The following is a 20,785-nucleotide window of genomic DNA, read 5'->3' on the forward strand; positions in this document are numbered from 1 at the left end:
CACGTCTGGGCCGGGGCTGGGCCCGGGGCCGCGGGGCCGGGCCGGAGCCTCTCGGGCCGGGCCGGCGCCACAGGGCCCGAACTGAGCTGGGCCGGAGCCTCTCGGGCCGGGCCGGCACCACTTGGCCAGGGCCGGCACCGCGGGGCCCGAGCCAGGCCGGGCCAGAGCCACTTGCCCAGGACCGGGCTGGGGGTGTTCGGCCGGGGCCAGACCGGAGGAAGCCGCGCGCTTGACCTGGGCCGCACTGAGCCCCCCTGGAACTCTCCTCCACCCCCCTGCTTACCTCCTGCCTGCTGCTTGTTTCAAGCTTACCGCGAACATCTGATTCACGGGGAGGAGAAGGTGGGTGGAGCGTTCAGGGGAGGAGGGGTAAGTGGGCCGTGGGCCGGATGGACAGCTGCGCGGGGCCCTCTAGGCGCGGGGCCCCATTCAGGGGAATCGGCCGAATCGGCCTAAAGCCGGCCCTGCTAAAACGGCATGGAATAAATTAGTGAAGGGCCAGATTTTTAAAGGTATTTAGGCACCTAAATATGCAGCTATGTGCCTATGGGGATTTTCAAAAGTGCCTAACTCCCATTGAAAGCTTAGGTGCTTTGAAAATTCCACAAGTTGCCTATCTGCATCTTTGGGGCCAGAATACCTTTAAAAATCTGGCCTAAAGTGCACAGAAGATGTGCCATACTATATAAGTGCTTAGTAGTAGAGCTGGCTGGGAAATGTTGAAAAGTTCAAAATTTCAAAGAAAATTAGAAAGGAAATTCTGCAACATTTTTAGTGGGATTTCCCCCCCCCCCCCCCAACCAGTTACGTAATTGTGCAACATTTCAAAATGTATGATGCAAAATAGAAAAAACAATTCTGCAAATATTTTTCAACCAGCTCCTCTATGGATTAGTATTAGAGGATAGGAGGAGATTGTGCTGATGGGACACACTAAAACTATTAAAATGATACAGAGCCCAGGATTAAATTCCCTTATTTTTTGAGGATGATATATATGGATTTCAAATAGAAATGCCAGAATTATTAATGCAGTAAACATTCTTTGAAAAGTGAAATTAGAGATTTTGTGTATGGGGGGCACATTTTTAATTGATAACTGCTTAAAGAATGTTTCCCTTTTGAAAGAATTAGAGGACAGAGGGAGTGAGATGCTCCTCGGACATTGTTTCCACTAAAGCAGCATAGGGGCTGCATGGTTACAGTGTTAGTGATTTGATCTGTGGAGAATCACACAACCCTGAACTCAGGTCATGGCAATTCTAAAAACTTTTCAGTTCACCTTTAGAAATGAGCAAGTGAAATTGTCTCAAATTATATATTTCCAGTCTGCACTATTTGAACTTAATAGGATCTTGAATCCTTGGTCCAGGACCTGATCTCCTCTAGACTCAGTTGTTATAGTTCACTACTGAACTGTTATTCGTTCTCACTCCTTGTACTGTCTGCTGCTTTTACAGAGCTCAGCAGCAGGATTTATAATATATAGAAAGCTGTTCCGTCATATTACAGCTGCCCTGTAGTATTTTCACTGGTGCCTTGTGTGACGGGTTGGATCACAGAAACCCCCTTGGGAGCTGCCACCCGATGTGCAAAGACTACCCCTGCTTCTGTTTTCCCTGCCAGCTCAGGACTCCAGCACCCTGTCTTGCTGAGCCAGACACTCCCGTCTGGCTCCAGACACAGACCCAGGGCCTGAATCACTTGTCCCAAAGCTGCAAGTTTACCTGAAAACAGCTCGCAGTAGTGTGCTTGTCTTTAGCACTCAGATGCCCAACTCCCAATGGGGTCTAAACCCAGATAAATCCGTTTTACCCTACATAAAGTTTATGCAGGGCAAACTCATAAATTGTTCGCCCTCTATAACACTGATAGAGAGATATGCACAGTTGTTTGCTCCCCCAGGTATTAATACATACTCTGAGTGAATTACTAAATAGAAAGTGATTTTATTAAATACAGACAGTAGGATTTAAGTGGTTCAAAGTAGTAACAGACAGAACAAAGTAAGTCACAAGCAAAATAAAATAAAATGCGCAAATCTATGCCTAATCAAACTGAATACAGATAATCTCACCCTCAGAGATGCTTCAGTAAGTTTTTCTCAGACTGGACACCTTCCAGGCCTGGGCACAATTCTTTCCCCTGGTGCAACTCTTGTTGCAGCTCAGGTGATAGCTAGGGGATTCTTCATGATGGCTTCTCTCCCTCTCTCTTCTCTTCCCCCCTTTATATATCTTTTGCATAAGGCGGGAACTCTTTGTCTCTCTGGGTTTCCACCCCCCCTCACTGGAAAAGCACCAGGTTAAAGATGGATTCCAGTTTAGGTGACATGATCACATGTCACTGCAAGACTTCATTACTCACTTGCCAGCACACACACATACAGGAAGACTCACAGGTAAATACAGCAATCTGCAGACAATGGGAGTCATCAAGATTCCAAACCATCATTAATGGTCCACACTTTACACAATTACAATAGGCCCTCAGAGTTACATTTTATATTTCTAGTTTTAGATACAAGAGTGGTACATTTATACAAATCAGATGATCATACTCAGTAGATTATAAGCTTTGTAATGATACCTTACAAGAGACCTTTTGCATGAAGCATATCCCAGTTACGTTACATTCACTTATTACCGTATTTTCTCTAAAACCAGCTCAGTTACATTATATTGACTTATTATCAAGTTTTTATAAAACCATATAGACTGCACAACGTCACACCTTGTTCAACAACACATTGATTCTGATGCTTCATTTGTTGCTTTTTAGAGATTGACCTGAACCAAAACCTTAGCTTTAAACATCCTCAGAGTTTAGGGGTCTTTCTAATCAGAATTCAGATTCAGTTTTTTCAAATGGATCCTGTCTTTCTAGTGGGCCAAACCAAAACGTTGCCTCCAAACACCACTGAACTTTGGGGTGTTCCAAATCTGGCTCAGGTTCCAAAGTTTGCAAAGTGAGTCTATCTCATTGTATTATCTCTCACTGAGCTATCTTATCTGTCTTTGGACACACTTTGGATTCTGCCTCTTAGAGACTCTTAAGGACACAGTGTGTTTGAACAATATTGTTTGACAATTTCTCCTATGCTTGCTACCAGTGTTCAGACTGAAGAAGAAAGAGGTGGTTTGGCCACACACCTAGCCATGTGCGCTTGTGCGTGCACACACACACACACACACACACAGACACACACACACAGCCACAGCCACAGCCACAGCCTCCTTGCATTCCCAATAGGACTTAAAATCCACAATTCCCTTTTTGCCAGGGGAAGAATTACAGTAAACAAAATAAACATTTTCTAAACTTAAAGTTGTGTGAACTCTTGCTTGTTCTTTCTCTTCCCTTTTCCTTACTCCTCTTTTTTTCCTCCCAGCTCCAATTTTTAGTTTCCTGCCTCTTCATCCTTTTCTTTTTTACTATTGCTTTCTCTCTTGCCTTCGTAGTATTTTTTCAAATTGCTCTTTTTCTCCCTCGTCCCTAGATGCTCCAATTTCCTTCCTTTCTCAAGTCCTCCACATCCTGTTCTCACTCTCTCTTCCTTACTCCTCCTTCCCTTCCTCACTCACACATTTTCCCTCCTTTTCCCCAGTCTCTCTGTCCTTGTCTCCCTCCCGCTTAGTGTATGTTTATGCCTCTATCTTTTTAGCCATCCCTTCTCTCTTTGTACGTATCTTCCCCCATAAATTTCTCTCTCTCCCTCCCCCCATGCTACATCTCCCACTCCCATGTCCGTATCTCTACATTCTTTCACAGCTCTGCCCTATTTAGGATGAGCATGAGTCTCCAGGAAACTGGAAAAGTCCCTATTTTCACGTTTCTCCCAATGTCCCTGAGTCTTAGTTTTCATAATTCCCTGCACGTCTGAAGAAGCTATTCATCACTGAGCACAGATTGTGAGAGCAGGCTTGTGGAGCACAAATGTGCCTCCAAGATCATCTCCACACCATGTTGCTACCTGCCCTCAGCCCCCACTCACCCATAAGGCTTCCAAGCGAGTCTACCCTCACATTACAGCAGTGTTACTTGGCTGAGATTGGAGAAAAGGAGCTGCCACTATTTTCTTTCTCTGCTCTTCTTAGGCTGACAAAACCCTACTGCGAACACATTCCTGACCCTATCCAACCCCACAAAGGACAAGTATCCTAATTTTTTTTACTCTGAAAAATCTGGTTACCCCAACTCTACTGGGACTTCAGGACCTGGGATGTATGCTTTTTAGAAGTGAGTCCATAGACCATATCGGTCGTTACCTGGTAAGTGTCAAACATCAAGCTCTCTCTATCTCAGATGTATGAGGCTTTTGGAAAGAAGCATCCTCTCTCTCTCTCTCTCTCTGGTCATCCCATTATCGTCTACAGCCTCCTGGCTACTGCTAGAGTGGGGTAGGGATGGTAGGATCTCCAGACTTTCCCCAGTCTCTGATTTTTAGAGCCCTCTTTTCCCGTGAAGAACTCCAGTGCCAAGTTGAAGAAGGTTGAAAGTTAACTAGCATTCTGCCAGCTTTTACTGCATCTATTAGTCAACAGGGAAATTGACAGGAATGATGAGGTCAGTTTTATCCTACTGCTGCTTGAGAAGGCTCTGAATGGCAGCTGAGGCTTTGGGGTGGTCTGTCTGCAGGCTCAGGCAAATGACAGTGAAATTGCTCTATATTTGGTAGTTATCTCCACAACCATAAGGGTAAGAAACTACCCCCCTGCCTCGTACCCACCCCCGATCAGAGCTTAGATGCTGCAGAAGCTGATTGCACTCACCCAGGAGAGTTTCTATAGGTGCGTAGAGTTTTCAAGCTCTGATAATCCATGATCCAAATCCTCTCCATCTTCTTTCCGTATGTACTTGCAATGCTCTTCTGGGGCCTTGCACATGGAGAAGCACCATGAGCAGTACTTTAGGAGTTTTATCTGTAAGCCCCACGATATGAGAAAAATGTCACACCTCACTGAACTGATGCCATATTTCTGAGAAGTAACCTTGGAAATCCAGTGGACATGGAGGAAGCAATTGTTTCATCTCTGGTTTGAGGTAATTTCTATAACCAGGTATCATTCAGTAAACAACTCATGAGTCAGGTTTGTTAGGGGAGAAAGGGTAGCACATTTTCATATCTATGTTAGGAGTTATTACTCCACTCTGACTAACTCAGGCTTCAGGACACAGCTAGTAAAATAAACTTAGGGCCTGGGCAGAGGCTTTTAGCTTAGTCACACTGTACTTATGAATCATTAAATTTGCATAGGTACTAAGGCTCTGATGCACAGAGGTATTTAGGCTCCTAACTTCCATTGAAATCAATAAAAGTTAAGTGCCTAACTACCTTTGTGGATCTGGGCCTAACCAGCCAAGTAACTTGATGGTAGAACTGATTGAAAATGGGGGGAAAGGAAAACTTCAACATAATTTTTTTAAGTGAAATTTTCCAGCCGTCTGTGGAGTTAGTTAAAAATAGAACCCCCGCCCCAATTGTGCAATTTCCTCCCCCTCCCCATTTTTTGCCAATATCTCGAAAAGTTCAGAAATGTCCAACCAGCTCTGCTGGGGATCTTGCTATTAGTTACAAGACTGATTTTCCATGTGGTGGAGTTCTAATAGGTTAGAGCTGGTATTGCCAATGTAACCCACGTGTCAATAGCTGTTCTGCATCCCCTTTGTGCCTGATCTACAGAGGATGTGAACCAGCTACAGCTCTCGCCCTGAGAGCCTGGCTCTTCAGGTCAAGCGATAGTGCCTCATGCTTTTAGCTCTGGAAGTCCCTGGTTCAGTCATGAGCGAATGGTGGCTAAAACAGTGCCTGTCACAACAGCCTGGCTCTCTTGGAGTGTCATTATTAGGAATATAGAATGATTTAAAGGGAAAAAAAGACACAGTGTGTGTATATAGAGAGAAACAACTTGTCATACATTCTGAATTTTACAGGGCAGCTGCATACAGATTGTTAAAATATAACAGATGGAATTTAGACAGTGAACTCCTCCCACCAGCAGACCAGCACACCAGGATGATGTATGGTGATGTGAACATGTTGGTGCTGCACAATGATGCCACATTGCAATGTTTCTGATGTCCTAATGCAATTTTTCTTACTCATCTTGGCTATTTTCAAAAAGTAGCAGCCCTGCTGGGCACTTTCAAAGGTGGCTATATATGGTATTTGCACATGTAAAAGAAGCAATTTCATTCACAAATAGTCACTGATGCATCCCGTTACCCATTTTATTTATGCATATACAAATTTTCACAAGCACAACAGCTTTGCCTGCACTCAGCAACTATTTCCATAAGGAACTCAAATTGTTAACGAAGAAAGATATGTATTCTAATAATGCTCCAGGGAATGTATTTCGGAGGAATTGATTACATTAATAGGAGAAAGATAAAGACACAGACATAGCATTTGGCCTCAAAACTAAAGATGTGCAAAACTTCTGTAATGAAACCAGAAACTGGGACAATTTTATTATTTCAGACAAAGTCTGAAAAAAGAAAAAAAAATCATTGGTTTTGCCCCCAAACTCTGGCAATGCCCAAAATGGTGGGCTGAGTTTTGCCCTGTAACTTTGAATTCATTCATTTAGGTTTCGATTTGAAAGGGATCTTTCTGCAAACTTTTTCAGGTTCTGATTTCACTTGGTACCTATCTGATCTCTGCTGTAAGCAAAACTGAGGGGATGCAACCGTGCACAAACAAACCAGGGAAAGTTTGCAGGGACTCTTCTTAAAACTCAAAGTGCCTGGACTCTCCCAGCTAGAACAAAGCCAATCCAGGCTGCAATGACCCCCTTTTAGGAGCAGTCCTCCGCACTGCAAACCAGCTCCAACTCTGTGCTGCTCAGTGCACAGCCCCGAGCTCTTGAGGATGGTTGCAAATGCCTTGGCATGTGTGCGCTATCCCATTGCAGAGTGTCTGCTACTCAGGCGGCTACTGCTACTGCTCAGGTGGTTTTTCCTGTGACTCTCCATCAGTCCCCTCCCCATGTGATCTCTCCCCTCCCCATGGCTCCTCCCTCCTTAACCCCCCTCCCCTCCTGGACTTTCCTATGAGGTCACCAGCTGCTCCCTGGCTCCTCCCCCCTGCATCCCCTGCATGATGCGGGCCCAGACTCCACCTCCCTGTAGCGAGTCCGCTCCTCGCGTTCATTTCATTCCTCTCTCATTCCGAACATTCTTAGCATCGCTCGCGCCGCACAAGCCCATTCGAAAGCCCAACCCGCCCCACCACCGGCTTGGGCAGTAACTAATCACTTGAAGGGATTCAATAATCCTGCAAACAGCCAGCTATAGCCTAGATATAAATAGAGAAACTGCAGATTAAAAATAAACACGGGGCTATAAATAGCAACCCAAGCCCAGGGGGAGCTGGAAGAAGTTTGCAATTGCATTGCAAAGAGCTGGTGGTGGTTGCAAAGGTGGGGAGTGGAGTGGAGGTAAGTTTTGTGTGTGTATGTGCGAGTATGTGGTCGCTGCTGCTCGGAGGGAGCTGCTGCTATGCTCATCTCTCTCCCTTTGCTTTGTGTGGCTGGGAGGGGGGGGGTCTCCTCTTTTATTTGCTTGGAGAGCTACATAGGCAGCTATGGCCCCCCTCTTTCTCCTCCCAACCCCCACCTCCAATCCCTGCAGGTGATCTGGGGAGGAGGGTAAGGAAAGGGACTTGGGGGGGGGGGGAGAAGTTGTTTCCAATGGAGTTTTTGCTGCTTTGGGGTTGTAGCCAGAGCTGCAACAGGCGGCTGCTCCTCTGCTCCTGTTCCTCTCTCTCTCTCTCTCTCTCCCTCTGCTCCTTGCTGCTGCTTTCACTTAGTTGCCTGAGTCACTGCTTTGCAGCCTGGCGCTCGCTCACACACTCACACTCACACACACACACACACAAATCTTTGACATTTTTCACATTTTTCATGAAGAAGGAAGAAGTTAGGAGCGGCCCGGGGCTTGCAAAATAAAATCCTCATAATAATCCAAACTCTCCCAGCGTTGTGCTCTGCAAAAGTGACTCGCTCTGAATCGAGGGAGCTCTTGGGTTTAGTGCCTCGAGTTTTGTTTTCCTTCCCCCCTTTTCTTTTCCTCTAAAAGATGAAAGAAGGAATGTTCTTTTTTGCTGCTTCTTCCCCTTCTCCAGAGCTGCTGCTGCTGCTGGTTAATTGCACATTCAAGTGGAAAATTTTCGGGAGTCAGCAGAAATATTGTATCCAAAAAAGACAAAGTCGCAGTTACAACAAAACCGAAGAGATTGTCCCTGGAAAACTTCCTTTCGGTAGGAACCATAGGGTTATTTATTTATCCTTAACCTTTTAAAGAGATCTGTTCTACAGATGCCCACGGTGCTGATCCAAAGGCAGCCTTTGTTTACAGAAGTAAAATTTGCAAAGGAAATACACTTTTAAGGGGGAGGGGGAAAGTTATATTACAACCTTTGTAACAAAATTAAAACAAAACAAAACAAAAATGAGAGAGATCTGTTTTCATCCATTAGAAAAGTTAAAGCTTCTACCTCTGTTAATCCCATTCATGATTTCCTCCCCTCCTCTCTTGAAATCTGTTTTAAATTGAATGGAGTTACTGTATAAAAATATTTATGAAACAATGAAATACCAGCCACCCCTGTTTCTCAGGAGAGTTGTTAACTTATTAGAAACAAGTGCCTGCCTTTGATTTGAAGAACTGAAAAGTGACCTCAATAAGTGCTGGAATATTAGGGAGCAGTTGTGCTTTACATTTTTTGAATATAAATGGTTCCCAATTTTTTAAAACTTTCTTACAGAACACCATCTAACAAAGTAAGAGCCAGGAAGCATGTCAGAAGTCACTGCCTTTTTGTGATGTAAAATGTTATAGATATGAAATCCAAGCTGAGATGGTACAGCACCTGAAAAAAGTAGCTATACAGCTGTATTCCTGTCTAGGAAGAATAAATACCTTTCCCCCTATATTGATAACGTTTGGAAACAGTGTTGCTTATTAGTAGCTTTTATAGTGATACATGCTTTCTGTATCTGGATTGTCACAGATAGCAGCTATATAATTTTAAAACACTGTTCTTTAACTGAAAGTTCTGATATTATGCAGTCCATCTTGGTATGTAAATCTATGAACTTGAATGCATCTTTTGGAAAAATTCAGCTAAACAGCCTGGAGTATTATATACAATGCAATATAACACAGTTAGTGATTATAATTGCTTTGGGATTTAATCCCAAATCCAGGATTTTTTATATAATCCTAAATTTGGAATGCCTGCCTGTAGTATATAGTATATTGCCATCTCTATAAATAGTTGGGGAATACCATTACAGGAGCATTAGACTGTGCTGGTGGTACACACTAAAACTATTTAAAATGATACAGAGACCAGGATTAAATTACGTTATTTTTTGAGGATGATATATATGGATTTCAAATAGAAATGCCAGAATTATTAATCCAGTAAACATTCTTTGAAAAGTGAAATTAGAGATTTTGTTCATGGGGGGCACATTTTTAATTGATAACTGCTTAAAGAATGTTTCCTTTTTGAAAGAATTATGTTTAAGCTTCCAAAATTTTTATCAGATATGTTTATTTTTCATTATTGCTCATTAAATATATATTTACCTACTGTACTGATTTTGAATGAGGTCCTAATGTATTTTTTTAATGCATTAGGGGTAGTTATGTGTTTTATCTGATGCTGGTTTATATCAGCTGATCAAACAAAGATATTTTGATTGTAAGTTGTACTTCATAGTTTTTCTTTATAATAGTACTTTATTATTAAATGCACACAAAATATATTTTGAACTACAATTTCAAATGGTCTATTTAGCTGAAATAGTTATATTTTCACACTACAAAAAGCAAACCACAACATCACTTCAGATTTGGAATATGGCTTGACATTATGCACACTTCTTTCTCTGTCAGAGCGCAGAATGTGGCTAAAATAGAATGTGCACAAGGAGTAAAGCAGAGAGAAATTTTGATTTCATGTGAGCATTAGTAAGGACAGCATCTGCTTAATGAAGTTTAATTTAGAGTGGAAAGGAACAATCTAAACATAAGTGAGAACTGGGCCCTCAGTGAATTTCCAGTTGAGATTGTTTGTATTGTGGTGTGTGTTTGTGCGCAACATGCATGGTATAATTTGCAACTTGTTTCTCTCTCTCTCTCTCTCTCTCTCTCTGTGTGTGTGTGTGTGTGTGTGTGCGCGCGCCAGGACAGTGTACTGGTTTTGGATGGTATTAGAGTGGTTCATAGGCTTTGGTGGTCTTTGACTGAAGAAAGTCAAACTCAATTAAGTCATACTTGGAGGAAGAAAGAACCCTAGATTTCTTTTTTTAAAGCAATGATTATAGCAAAACTGTAAAGTGTCCCTCAAGACTCAGTACATTAAAAATAGTTTATTATAGACCCTTAATGCTTCAGAGAAGCACAAGTGTAAGAGAGACATCTTTTACTTAATGAAAAGATGAAGGTTAAAAATAACTTTCTGTAATATAGTATAATTGTCATTAATAAACCCAAATGTCAAGATAACTGAAAGTAGTTTCAGTAGAAATAACTTTTTTTTATTACATGGGATTATTTCAAAAATATTAACTTTCTTTAAGCAGTTTTCAGTGTATTTATTTATGGAGAGAGTGTTGCCTTAAAATTTGTTTCAGAGTAGCAGCCGTGTTAGTCTGTATCCGCAAAAAGAACAGGAGTACCACAAGTACTCCTGTTCTTCTTAAAATTTGTGTCCTTCAAAAATGATAATTGAATGTACCTTTTTTGGTACATATATATATATACACCATTTTTTAATCCAGCCCTCTTCTTGACATGGTTATTTTATGTCTAATATTATATATAAGATGGTAGAACACAGACATTATCTTTTGAAAGCTATTCTATTATTTTAGAATTTAAAGATTTGTACAATCAGGCCCTCATGTTAAAGTCAACGGGACGACTCACACGGGTATCAAATGCTAAGATATTTACAGCATATGGTTTATGTACATTGGTGTAGTATGATATTTGATGTCTAAATGGAAAATCAAAAAGTAATAGTTATGTTTTTACATCTTTATTAATCAGCAGTGACTTAAGTGTGATACCCTCATCTCATAACCTAGTTATAAAATGTGCAGGATGCATTTCTAGTCACAGTTAGTCAAATCAGTTCTGACGGCAAATGCAGATTCTAGGCAAAGTTTGACTTTTTTACAGTGATGTAAATTCACGGTAACTCCATCAACTTCATTAGATGTATATAGGTTACACTCATGTAACTGAAAGTATGGTTTGGCCCTCCAAACATAACACTGAAAGCACCAACCTTGCAAGGGGCCTTTATTTATATGAGTAAATAATAACTCATTTGAGGATCTAAATATACAGGGTTTGGGATTTAACTGCCATTTTGTCACTTTGCAGTAATTTGCAAGGCAATTATTATTAGTTGCCTTGAGTATGAAGGTTGTATATTGCTAAACTACAATCATTTACTATTTGAGTTTAGTTATGCTTGAAAAACTTTTAGTCGAGTGCCAGACTTGAGAAGTCAATCAGCTGGCTAAGAGGAAGATGCAGAGTGCTATTAGAGGTTCTGTTGCAGCCTACACAAATACTGTACTATTTAAATGATAGCCTGTGCCACCTGAATGAATCAATTACAGTATTTCTTGTAAAGCCAACTGATTTTAGGCCACAACTAATGACATGTTTTGCAAAGTAAAAAAATCTGTAATAAATGGCCCACTTAGGGCTTTATCCCTTACTTCAGTTTTTGCACAAAACTCCCTTTGACTTCTGTATGTGGAACGAGGATGGAATATTATTTCCTTGAATAATTTTGTGTTTGGATTTTATGATTGCTCATTTCCAAAACATAAAAAGCGCCTACTTCAGTGCACTGAAACACCAGTTCCAAACTCCAACACCAAAATTAATCACTTAGAAGTACAGGCAGAACTCTGCTGATTTAATTCTTCTGATGCATATAGGTCTTTGTGTGAAATCCTGATCCCACTGAAGTCAAATGGGAGTTTTGCCACTGACTTCAGTAGAGCCAGGATTTCACCTTTTGTGTAAAACAGGTTAGGCAACTTTAAAAAACATATATTGTCAAAGACAAAAGGCCACCATGTCATTTTTGTGAAGCAGAACTGTCTGTTTGTTTACAAGCCTTTGCCACAGTCTGATCCATAAAAACTTATTTGACTAGATATCTTACACAAGGAGAGTATGTATGCTCCACAGACACTGAACCACTAATCTTGTACTATATGCATTTATTTGTTGCCTGCATTTTTGTAGACTCATCAAGAACAATATGAAAATCCATTTAAAGTTTGAAATGTTCAGGGAAACTTCCATAATCATTGCGGAGATGCAGATCTTCCTTCTCTGCCCCTCCAAATTATATGAAGGTTCCCATTTTATTTTGGAGCTAGTCCAATAAAGGTCTGCAACTTTTGGTTCTTTGTATTTTAGTCTTCGTTTACTGGAGCAACGTGATTATCACTTCTACATCCTGTAGTGTGGGTCCAAGTGGCTTTCTTAGATTTCTAGCTCTTATTAGGTCTTCATTAGACATTTTTAGTCTGAGGTGTACTGTATGTTGTAGCAGAAGCATATAAACACAAAATGAAAGTTTGTTTGCTAGCACATATCTGGTTTCAAAAGATAGAATTTGGAACCTCAGTGTATTTGGGGGGGAAAAAAGTTCAGGATCTTGTGTAAAATGATTAAAATGCTATTGACCGAGAATCTAAAACAATGACGAATGCTGTTGTTTTTACAGATACATAAACTGAAAACTGCTGCTAATGATGGGAAATGTTAATTATGTGAGAACATATTGAACTTATATTCTCTGGCATGAACTTTTTTAAATGCATCAACTGTGCTGCCTTTTATGCGCACAGCTTTCTAATTATCATAATTCAGTACAGCTCTGGCTTTTGGAAAGGGTTCAAGTGCAATCGCAACTTAACATGAAAGGAGATTTTTTAAAAACTGGAATGTTCAAGAATAACTTGAAAAGATAATCTAAAAATGCTATATACTTAGCTGGGTATGAGTAAATAAATACATGTATTCCTATAACTGGCTACCAAAGTAAATATGATTATTAGAACAGATAGTTCTCTGTGTATCTCATTATCTCATTCACACACATACAAACATAACTCAAAACACTTTTTCATAATTGGATACCATAGGTATCATATTGGTAAACAGTATTTTTTATTTTGTCACAGTTCTTGGAAGGATACATGAAGTAAGTGGATAACCATATTGTTAAAAAGACACTTTCTGAAACAATGCAGAAGTAAGAAATGTAACTGCAGCATTAAGAAAAAAAGAAGAGTTAAGAGATCCTCATGATTCTTCAGTGTAAACCAGATGCTAATCTGTTGCTTATACTGCAGCTCCACTGTAAATCATCCTTATCTATCACTATTCACACCTCGCCTCTATGGCATTTGACAGGGCTGTAACAATTCCAATTCTTTCAAATGTCTTTAAAAGTTCTTAAATGAGGGGAAAATAACTTACTTTTAACTTAAACTTGAATGATCCTTTCACATGCGTTTTTTGCTTGTTTGTTTTGTAAGTACCAAAGCATTAGGTTTGTCTCTTTATCAAGTTTCAAGCTTAAAAAGGAAAAGACAAGTCTGAAAAAAAAATCACGTCTTACCCTTTTTACTACAGTACATGCTACATTGCGAAAATGCAAAGAAAACCCCAGTGAAACAAAATGACTTCATTTGAGCTGGCACTTAAGAGCAGAATTCACTTCCATAGTGCTGAAATAAAAGAAGCCAAGTGTTTTAAATAGCCACTCCCCTAGGCCAGAGTGTTTTTTAGAAAAGCTCATTGTCTAGATTTGAGCTGTAGCAGTATGTCTGCCTCTGTTAAATCTCCCAAACCAGACAACGTGGATTTCTAAAGTTGACATCTGGTTTACTCTTTGTTCACCTGTTTAAAAAAAATGCAAATAGAGGAGCAAGCCATTGCCCTAGAGCTCTTAAAAAAATGCCATTGACAGTTTGTCAAATAGTGCTTCCAGTCTAAATCTGCAGTAGCCTATTGTTATGCCAGCAACAGGCAACAGAAGTTGTGGCACCATATGGCTAGTATATGCTTCAGATAAGCTATCTTTAATTTAGCTTATCAATAGCGTTTTGATATGCTTCATGTTTGAATCACCAACTATTATGGGCTTTGGGTATTTTTGGTGCCAGATTATTCCTTAACATTATAGGCATTGCAATTATTCCCTTGGTGGAATCTCTTCATCTCAGTGATGCTGTTGAACAATAGTGCTTGTTTTTGGAATTAGCCAGTACATTCTTTACATTGTTGTCTTTGCTTTCAGTCATGAGATTATAATTTGGGAATGCTGTTTCAGTCTTGACATGAGAAAATGTCAGAGCAGACTAAAAGAAAATAGGAAGTACATTCACACAGGTCTGACAAATACAGTAGCATGTAGAATGCGCCCCCAGTTTAAAAAAATAGTGTTTGTAAATTCGCATTTAGTAACGAAGGAAAGGAAATATGTTTTTCTTTTATTATGAACAATTTCCTTTTTTTAAAAAAACAGCTGTGTCCTGCAACTAACTTGCAATTTTAAAGTATTATATAAACGCCTGAAAATCATTTCATTTTCCATATCCCCCGATTCCATCTTTATTCTTAAAACAAATCAGCCTAGCAAAATTTGTTTGTTACTATCAAGGGGCTGACTAGATCTTTTGAATATTGCTTTCAAGATAGACTGAAAACTTCCTACAAGGCTCTGTGGAAACTCCTTCATTCCCAGTTTTTTCTAATCAGATTGCCTCTTGTAGCAGGAAAATAACAGTTCTAACAGAGTCATCCATTCAAAGCTGGATGGATGTCCTCAGGGTTGGATCTTTCTGCATTACTTCTGACCTTGTCACAGATTCCTCTCCTGCTTCTGCCTCCATGGCTTCATCTCTCTTTTTGCTTAAAGGGCACCGTGTCTCTATCTTCTATCTTCTGTTTCTTGGCTCCTCTTCTCTTTCTGCATACGTTTCTGTGCTCTTGGGCTTCTCTTTATTAGGCACTCTCTCCTTGAGATGCCATTTTTCCTGTTCTGTCTGTCTCACCACTCCTTTCCTATCTCCTCTGTGCCCACCACAGTTCTCTTCTCCAGTCACTTTCATGCTTTCTCCATCTGGTCTTTTTTGCCAGTCCCGATTGCAGCACTTCTTTTTGAATACTGATTATTTCTGAGCATGCATTACTTTGTTTATAGTGCCTTTGGTGCTCATGACATGTTACTGAGCAGTAAGAGGATAAGGTTCTTGCCCAGAGGAACTTATACCCTACATTTAAACCAATTCACTGATTCTGCCCTTCAGTGACTAGAAGGGGTCAAAGAGGAGGGATACACCGTCTTGCTCGCTGTATTGTAATCGTAGTTTAAAAACAATGTAATTGTAAAACCAATTCTAAGTAAAAATAGTTCTCAGGGAATATGGTAGATTGACAATGCAGGAAGCAGGACAATATTTACAGACCAAGTATAGATCAATCAGCGACCCCTGACTGATCCTCATCAATGTGGCCTGAGTACTAACTTGATGGGGACACCTTTAGTAGTAAAAGCATAATTCACTGCCTTTGGCCTCTCTGCTGAGGCTACCAACAAGGGGGTTTAATTGTTCTGGGAGATTTATGAACTCTGTATTTTGAACCTGGTTTGGAAATTACCAGATCATTTTAACTGGGCCACCAAAAAGCTCAGGTAGTCTTTGGTGAAATGGAATGTTTTATGGTCAGATAGTAACAACTTTTGGGAACTTCCAACCTGGTACAGATCTGATCAGTGATCCCTCACTTGAACTGATGTATGTAGGGTAGATTTTAAAAGGTTGTTAAGAAACACCCCTGCCCTTTATACCAAATGGCCAGTGGATGTGGAAGACCTTGGTCCAGATCCCTCCTCTAAATAATTTAGAGCAGAGACTTAAACCCATATCTCCCAGGTGACTACCCTAACCTCTGATCTATAGGATATAGTGAGGATTTGAACCCAGCTCTCCCACATCCTGGGTGAGTATTCTGACTATCAGGGCATAAGGGGGTAGTTAATCACCTCAGTTTTTTTTTTTTTTTTTTTTTTGAGAAAGGGCTGGCCTGGCTTAGGCACCTAACTCCAGGAGAAAGAACAGGAGTACTTGTGGCACCTTAGAGACTAACAAATTTATTAGAGCATAAGCTTTTGTGGACTACAGCCCACTTCTTCGGATGCATATTCTGAAATCTAACTCCAGGAGGAGGTTCATGGCTGTGAATCCCAAGTGGAGATACGCACTTAACTCCCCTTGAGTGGGCAGGGCTTAGGATACCCCACCCCCCCTTCAGTGTTTCTTACTGGCTAGCTTAGGTGGCTCCCAATCAGCTTGCTGGCTTTTGTGAATCCCCTTTTGTGCCTAACTCTCCTCATTGATTGTACAGGGAGCCTGGGTGCCTAACTCAGGACTATGGATTCTGTGGGGTTGCAGGGCCCCTAAAAGTTAGGAATTGCAACACTGGTGTTGCAATGCCCAAATCTCCCTTGTGAATCACCCTTTGTATCTAAGTGCTTACAGATGAAAGGCTTGCTATCCAGTCTTCAGTCCACTGACCCATCTTGTCATCTCCCATGTTGGACTGATGGGACAATTAAAATGTAACATCTGTATTTTCTAAACAAGTAAGACAAGTCTTTACAAGGTTTGATTTTGTGGTTAAATTTTAGAACCCAGGAAATTTGAGTTAATTTGGTATCTACTTAAGTGGGTTTCCCCAACCCTTGCTTGGATACAGTTTTTGTTGTGCAATAGCAAATCCGTAGCTCCAAATAAAATGTATTTCATTCTGTACATTTACTATGATTTATGTATAGTAATTTCTTTCATCACTTCTTGGAATGTTTAGTGCATGCCCATTGATCAGTTACAAAATATGCATTTGAAAGGGCATATTGTAAAAGCAGGGTTTAAAATATGCAACTTTACATATCCAGTTCCTATTTATTAGGTTGCAGTGTCAGTCATATTTTTTGTTAGCAAAACAATGCCACATAACTCAGTCTCGCAAAACCTCTAGAAACAATACAGAAAAGGACTGAAGAATAACAGAATTATTATAATTCATAGTATGTTTGGAAAATTAACTCATGTCCTGGCCTGTGATATGTTGGAAACAAATTAAATAATCCTTTTTTTTTTTAGGTAGCAGGCTGCTTTTAATGGTTCTTCTGTATTAAGGAAAGTACAGTATTGAAGGTTATTTATTTCTGGGCATGCAGCAGGGGGTGAAGAGCCTGCAATTCAGCTAGCAAGGCCTCTGTGCCCTGAGGTAAACTCTATTTCACAAAGGGAATTTTGATTATGGTCTACTGCTCTGTAGCATAGTGGAGGCTTCAAGAGGCAAGTGGTAAATGCTACTAAAGAAAAAGCTGGATTGGAGCCACTGACGTCATCTAAGTAAATCTGCTGTAGGACTATAGCCATAAAATGACTGCCAGCCACTGAGCGCACTTTGGCCTTTTCTTGTCAACTGTTTTAACTGCTTTTTTTTTTTTTTTTAAAGTAACTGCATTTTGTTTTCTTTTTGTGTGCAAGTCCTGTACATGTTGAAAGTGTACAAAGGCAAAGGAACACCCCCTCCGACACCGTACAGCCGCATGTGTGTAGCTACAGATTGCCATTCAGAAATAAAAAGTAATCCAGTACTTTTCCATACATGATGAGAGCAGAATTAAGCTTCCCTCTCAAGCTGTTTCTTAGGTAAGAGGCTGGCAGTTCAGGTTACAGTGTACTGATGAGATTTCTGTTGCAAGCAAAAATGTTTTTGATAGTTTAACAAGCATGCTTTCTTCTATGAAATAAATAATAAAATAAAAAGATGACTGGCTGTGAATTCTGTATTTGCACAAATGATTTCAGGAGCTTAAGATCCAGTGGACTAGCACCGTAGCCATTACTTTCAGATTGATCATTGCAGTGCTATGAAAATGGAACTTTCCCCAATTTACTGTCACCAGCTGGTCCCCGATTATACATGGTTACATAAATCATGTATCAACAATAGCAACACTAGAGTTTGTTGATTAAAATATGGCTGAAGATATTTTTGTACGTGGGGGGATAATATCTAAAAATACATCTAGTATCCCACCTGTCCTCCACTTCTGGGAAGTTTAGATGGGTCAGGATCGCAGCAAAGATATTAGGTTTGGTTTGTAGCTTTTGAATTCCTTGTCAGCATTCTCTTGGAAGGCGATCACATTTTTCCAATTAATTTGGGCGGCATTTTTTGTACATGTATTTTGAGTCACTGTTAGGAAAGTAAAAATGGGTGTATAGTGAAAAACATTTGTAATTGTTTAGATAATATTTTTCCTCTAAAATATTTTTATTCCTTTAAAATAGAAATTAAGCATAATTCAGCCTGGTTTTTGAATTCATGAGTCTTATGATCAAAAACATATTAAAACCAGTATCTTATCCATGAATCATTAGATGAGTCAGTTCCTGAAACCACCATACAAGCCTCGTGGTTCTTGGCTACAACTGAACTCAGGAAATCCAGGCTTCAATAACTTCCTTTCTCAGTACTGGCTATGGCGGTGTTAGTGGTTAGTATATGCTGCTCTTGTAAGCAATCGGAAGATGTATGTCTGAGGAACAAAGGCACTCAAGTCAATTTGCTGAAACTGTTTATAATTTGTGGTCTTGATTTGGATGGCTGGATATATTGGCATATACTAGATTATGTGCAGCAATCTCTCTCTTTTTTTTTTTTCCAGCAGTAAAATTCAGAATGTAAACTGCAGTGAGCAAAATTCTTCGACAAAACCATTTGACCAATTTTTCAAAAATCTTTGATGTTCCAGAGATTTTTAGTGCTATCAGAAGAATAACAAACAGCAATGCAGAAAGGCTGAACACTTAAGAGTGCATTTGAAATGTTTATTTAAGTTATTTTGTTTTTATTCTTTTGTAACAAACTATTTTATGCTGCTTCAGTGTTCCAAAGGAACTTTAAAAAAAACCCAGCCAAACAAACTTGGAACTTGTAAAACAAAAACACATGATTTGTTTTTCGGTCTGTCTTTTTGCTGTGAAAACTGTTTGCCTCCTCATAACCAAGGACACGCTGATTATCTCTATCTCAGTACAGCCATGTTGGCTACAGAATCCATCTCTTTGAATATGAAGTGTCTGTACTACCACAGACACTTCAACATCTGTTCAGGTGAAAGTAATTTTTACCTTTCCAGGCTAAATGGGTGAAATTCAGCCTTGTTGTAACTCGGATCTGAATGCATTTAGATCAGGAAAGAATTTGGCCTATTATATTTTTCTTAAATATTCTGAAAGATAGCTTGGTATCTTTATATTTTGACTTTCAGTCATCAACTCTGTAATGGAAATAATTAGCAGCTCCAAAACCCCAGCATCTACCTATCTTTAATTCTTCTTCTTTCTTCTCTCCAAAAAATTGTCCTGCCATAACAAACATATAATACAAGTATGGAGAATAGGAATGGTCTCATGGCTACTTGGAATACAAAGAAATGATCAAATGCAGCACTGATTTAAAAACAAATAAAAGTTGAAGCACTGTAATTTGTAAGAAAAGAATCCTACAAAGCTAATATTTTTCTTTCAAAGTAATCTTTTAAAAACAATTTAGAGTTTTCAACAGCTTAAGAAATATTGATCTCTTCCATTTACATAAGCATCATGATTATCCAAGAATTAACCTATTTTTATTTTTTATTTGTTTTTGCTTTAGGTAATATGTGAATAAACCACTTATTTTGTAAAGCATTCTATGGGCCCTTTTCTCTGCTGAGGGTTACTGCAGCCCCAGTGAATGAGGAGGAGCTGTATCATAGGGGTCTCCCCATATATAAATAATGTTGAGGGTTGGAGAGAGGTCATGAGGTGTAGCAGTCTCTCATGGTAGGTAAGTTTCTTTGCCCTGATGGCCACCATGCTCTGCAAGGTTAACGGCTCTGTTTTGAAGCTGTTCGCACGGTGGTCACGCTGTAGGCGAGTGTAGCCCATTCAGTTTTCCCAGCTGATTGAAACCCAGAAGGAACTTGGCATCGTTCCCAGGGAGGTGCAGTGCTACCATTGTCTTTCCGCCCAGTGGTCAGTAGGTTCTAACTGTTGATGGGCAGTTGGATTGGTGTGGACATGGATTCCTGACAGTGATTTATGGGAACTTCCACAGTTGCAGAGAACATCCCAACCAAACAGCTCTGTTGCTATGGATGTACCCATAACAATTTGTCCGATGACAATTAAGGTAATGCTGTCAAGTCACTTGGACCCTGGATTTAATTTACTGTAAAACTATACACTGTGCTAGGAAACATGCTCACGGTTCCACTAGTGAATGTTGCTTTGGGGTATTTTTCATTTAAAATTGCATGTTTTAGCAGCACTGAATAATAGTGCATTTGCACAGTACAGGATCAAAGAGCACATGAAAGGCCTTCTTCATGTTAGTGACCACACGATAGGCAATTTTTTTTCTCTATCATTCAGTGTTAAACAACTGATCATTTAAAAAATAATAATAATTTAAAAAACCCTTAAAATGGAATAAGGATCATGTTCCTATTATGATCTAAAAGTTTAGAAGCAAGTTAGTCGTGTTAAAAGACTTGTTTGTCTTTAATTATTTCAGTTCTAAGGAAATTAGAATGATTTAGTATCGTTTTCCTGTTTTAAAGATTTTGCATACCAGAGTTTTAATACATAAGCTTGCAGGT

General features: G+C 39.8%; 1 protein-coding gene across 5 annotated transcripts in view; it reads left to right on the top strand.

Annotated features, from left to right (window-relative positions):
• The first annotated feature begins 7,369 nt into the window (after positions 1-7,369).
• The window catches only part of TEAD1 (TEA domain transcription factor 1), a 221,540-nt gene continuing 208,124 nt past the window's right edge, over positions 7,370-20,785 (top strand). For 3 of the 5 annotated variants that reach the window (XM_054027405.1, XM_054027406.1, XM_054027407.1), the window contains exon 1: positions 7,786-8,263. In XM_054027405.1, the coding sequence (XP_053883380.1) occupies positions 8,083-8,263 (181 nt within the window). In that variant the 5' untranslated portion in view covers positions 7,786-8,082. Of the gene's footprint in view, positions 7,443-7,785; positions 8,264-20,785 lie in introns of those variants that run through there. The other 2 variants (XM_054027412.1, XM_054027411.1) reach the window with 2 other exon arrangements.

Source organism: Malaclemys terrapin, chromosome 4 (genome assembly GCF_027887155.1).
Source record: "Malaclemys terrapin pileata isolate rMalTer1 chromosome 4, rMalTer1.hap1, whole genome shotgun sequence".
NCBI lineage: Eukaryota > Metazoa > Chordata > Testudines > Emydidae > Malaclemys > Malaclemys terrapin.